Raw genomic sequence first — 3,900 nt, forward strand, 5'->3', positions numbered from 1 at the left:
CTGACTGATATGTTATTTTAAGTACAATGACCTAAAAGCGAACCATAATTAACACCATAGGGATAAAAAAAAATAATTTAGGTAACGGGTTTCAAAAGGATTGATTCTAAAAGCTCTCTCTTTGACCAACTGACCCCCTTAAACGTCTTCGTGTTCCGCTCAGCTCAGGTGGTGGGTGGGCTGCCTACCGTCCAGGCGCCCTCCACCTCTGGCCAACAGCTGCAGGGGGCGGCGGGCTCGCGCGGCCTTCGCCATCGGAACAGAGGTGACGGAGGCAGCCCGGACCCGCTCGGCGGCGCAGAGGACGGCCGCCACCGAGACCATCGCGCCCATGAGCACGAGCGGTGGCAGCACGGGAAGCAGCTCCAGGGGGGCGAACTCTCCGCCCGCGTTCCGGTCGCACGAGGGCCGTCGCTGTCGCCACACGATCCTCTCCCGGTGCGCGATGCCGCGCTCTACCTGGAGTATCGTCCTGCGCAGGACGAGGAGAGGCCCCGTGAGCAGCTGCCGCAGAGGCTGCCACTGCACGCTGCACCCGGCTGCACCACGCTGCAGACACACTCACCCGGAGTGCATCATCTCTTTGAAGGGGGCGTTCCTGGCCGTGCCCAGCGCGATGACCAGCGGCATGTCCACGTCGAGTTGCTGCAGGCGGCACGTCTCCTGCCGGGTCATGGAGGCGGCGGCCTCGTCCACCACGTCATCCGAGGCTACGAGCCCCACCCGGGGCCTCCGCAGCGCCGCCATGGCGTCGGCCGTCCCCAGGAAGCCCAGCCCCCGCGGCGGCTCCACCTTGCGGTGGAACAGCTCGCGCACCAGTGGGTCGGTCGAGTTCTGAACGGACAGTAGGTGGTTGTTGGTGGCTCGTGACGCGGCCTGGCCATCCCCTGCGGGGCCCCCTGTAGGCCCACCTGCAGCACGCGCGCCGTGTGGATCCAGCCGTGACATGCCACCTTGTAGGGGGACTCGACGAGGTCGCGCACGCTGCGGATGCTGCTGGGTGGCGGCCGGAGGAGGAACGTGACGATGGACGCGTTGTAGTAGGCCTGCGTCAGGAGGAAGAAGGCCTCGAAGGTGGCGAGCAGCGCGCGCCCCGAGACCCAGTCCCCGCACGCGAGGAAGCCTGCCCCGTCGGGGAGGCCGTGGTGGTGAGCGGGAACAACGGGAGCGCAGAACATTTATTGGGGCCAAAAGTCTTCGGGGTGGGGGCGAGGGGGAATCACATGGTTTCTCATGGAGGCCCACCCTATGGAGCCGCATCCCGTGGACCAGGCTGCGGCCGGGGTGCGACCTTACCGACCTTGCCCGGTGAGCGTGCCGAAGCAGCTGATGAGCACGTCTGACCAGGAGGCACCCCCGTGCTCCGGGTCCGTGTGCTCCAGCGCGCGGAAGCACTTCTCCAGCAGGGCCACGACCACGGACAGGCCGATCACGGCCACCCACAGCCACGGCTGGAAGGGTTTGACCACGGCGTCCGCCGATCCCAGCGCCGTGTTGGTCAGAAAGCCGCACACGGTCCTGGGGGAGGGAGAGAGAGAGATAACCGCCGCGTGGAGCTAGCGCACTGGGCGGGAGGGAAACACGGCGAGTCTGGACCTCACGCTCCTGGGGGTGGGCGAAGTGGTGGGGCCTAGCTCAGTGGAGGGGCGCGCCGCGGCACGGCCGTGGGGTGAGTGAAGGGTGGTGGCGCGGTGGGGTGGCCTGTCGCCCCTCGCGTTGGCGACCTCCTCGGCTCTGCTGCGCGCCGGGCAGCGAGGGGGATGCCGGACTAACCACCTCGTACCTGCCCAGGCCCACACCCCTGCGTGGGGCCCGCGACGCAGCAGGCCCCCTGTGCTCCCCCCGGGTCGATAGGCAAGCCCGTCTGCCGGGGGCCCCAGCCAGGCCCAGCGCTCTGCCGGCTGTCTCCTCTCGCTCTCAGGCGCGCGCGCCTAGCGCAGCTCCCGGCGCCACCCAAACGCACCTCAGCGTCCAGGAGGTGGCCGAGAAGACCATGGGCCGACCCCGATCCGCGGTGATGATGCACCCCGGCCAGATGTCGGCCTCCCCGCGCTCCACCAAGCCCATCGTGCCGTCGAAGGGCGTGCCCGGGTCTGCGTTCAGCTGGCCCGGCTTCGTTCTAGCTATCCGCTTGATCACGCTGCATAGACAGAGAAAAACAAACGCAGAAACGGTGGCAGTCCGAGGTTTCATTCGTCGACATCGTGTCCGCATGACGTCACATTGAACAAAAAGTAGAATTAATTCAGAGACAAATTAATGCTGTGCAAATAGGGTCAGGTCGGGTAATAAATGCACACTCGATTTCGAACCACTTCCCTTCCGTTTTGAGGTACCTTCCGTACATCCCATGGAGTGCGTCGGGTTACTCGTTACTCACGTCATGTTGAAGCGAGCGACGATGTTCATGAAGACGATGTGGGCGTGCATGGCGAGCGGGGTGAGCAGTGGCATGGCCTCGGCGCGCGGCATCTCCAGCAGGCGCGCCATCACGACCTCGCCCACCTGCTGCCACATCTGTGCGCCGGAGGCCGGAGCTGAGAGTCGGAAACGGAAATACATCCGGGGGAGGCGAACCCACACGTGACGTGAGGTCTTACGTAGATGGCCTCCCTGACGGTGACTCCCGGCACGTGCATGCGCCTGAAGGCGATCCCCAAGTGCCACTCGCCCTCCACGGTGCCGTGGGCGCGGTCCCGGGTGGGCATCGAAGTAGACCAGAAACCCACACGCTCCAGACGCGCGTCGACGCTGCCGGAGGGCCGAAACAGCTCCAGGAGCTCCCACCTGAAGGGCGGAACACGGCACATTCACATGTAAAACTATCCCACTCATATTTCAGTGAATACTATTTTCCGAATGTCACTACGCGTCCCTTGAGGCTGACAGAGGTCGCGCCACTGTGACCTCACTGTCGAGTCGGAGTCCCGGCTCAAACGCCGACCAGGAAGGCGGGTCGACTAGGAGCCAGAAGTAGCTGCCGTTCAAGGTGCTGGCATCGACGTCCTGCGGGGGAAACACCATCAGCCGCCGTGAGTGTCAGGGGCGAGCGCGCCTGCGGCGAGCCGGGTAGGCCGGTCTGTCGAGCAGCCGAGCGCGGCGGGCTGGCCTACCCACCAGGCGCTCCCCGAGGCTCGGGCGGCAGGACCACACTAGCACGCCCAGGACGGGCGGCCGCTGCAGCGCCGGCGTGGCGAGGTGCGGTGCGGTGGTCTGCGCCTGCACGGCCTGCACCTGGAGCCGGCCGTCGGCCGCCAGCGCCCGCGTCAGGCTGGTGCGACCTGGGGCAGTCAAGGGGCACGATGCCACCGCTTGCCCACCACACGGGATGCTGGACTTGAGCCCCGGCCCATCTGAGCCCGCATGGTACTCCTACTCCCTAGACTAGACTCATATTGGGCACTGGTGTGGCGTACAGTGGTCCGGGCTCAAGTCCAGCGCCCCTACGACAAGCCCCACATGCCGTCTCGTGATCGCTCACCGGGCTCGCAGACGCCCATCACCACCTGCACGACGCCCCTGCTCGCAAAGAAGTCGGCCGCCAAACGGGCCACCGTCGCCGTCGAGTGCTGGACTGGCTGGACTTGGCCCTGTCCGTGTGCCAAGGCCGACGCGACGACCGCCACGGCGACCAGCAGACGGCGCCGCGATGGGGAGCCCCCGCGGGGCGGAGCAACGCGCGGCGCGGACATCCTTTTCTGCGCCATCTGGGCCAGCGCGACAAGGGGCGCGGAGTCCCGCGGGTAACGGAAGGGGCCATTACCAGTATTGTGGTCGCCTCTGTTAGTGATTCCCTCAGAGGGGACGCGCGGCCAGCTGCACGCAGAGCGTTCACGAGCCGCGCCGCCTCACGCACAGGGCGGCCAGGGCCACGCCGGGGCGGAGGCGGCGGGGGCGGCG

The 3,900-nt window shown here is 66.5% G+C and overlaps 1 protein-coding gene across 2 annotated transcripts; it reads right to left on the minus strand.

Annotated features, from left to right (window-relative positions):
- Nucleotides 1-6: 6 nt before the first annotated feature.
- Nucleotides 7-3,894, minus strand: LOC113215064 (uncharacterized). 2 transcript variants are annotated; one of them, XM_026434619.2, is made up of 8 exons: nt 3,118-3,894; nt 2,601-3,006; nt 2,381-2,517; nt 1,964-2,140; nt 1,301-1,518; nt 912-1,123; nt 566-834; nt 7-472 (listed from the first exon to the last, which is right to left on the minus strand). In XM_026434619.2, exons 2-8 carry the CDS (start codon nt 2,808-2,810, stop codon nt 160-162), a joined length of 1,536 nt encoding a protein of 511 aa, XP_026290404.2. In that variant the 5' UTR covers nt 2,811-3,006; nt 3,118-3,894; the 3' UTR covers nt 7-159. The 2 variants fall into 2 exon arrangements, with proteins under 2 accessions (XP_026290404.2, XP_052133018.1); XM_052277058.1 differs by having other exon boundaries at nt 2,381-3,006.
- Between the last annotated feature and the right edge of the window lie 6 nt (nt 3,895-3,900).

The sequence above is a fragment of the Frankliniella occidentalis genome, unplaced genomic scaffold (assembly GCF_000697945.3).
Source record: "Frankliniella occidentalis isolate FOCC.00 unplaced genomic scaffold, Focc_3.1 Scaffold5600, whole genome shotgun sequence".
NCBI classification, from domain to species: Eukaryota; Metazoa; Arthropoda; class Insecta; order Thysanoptera; family Thripidae; genus Frankliniella; species Frankliniella occidentalis.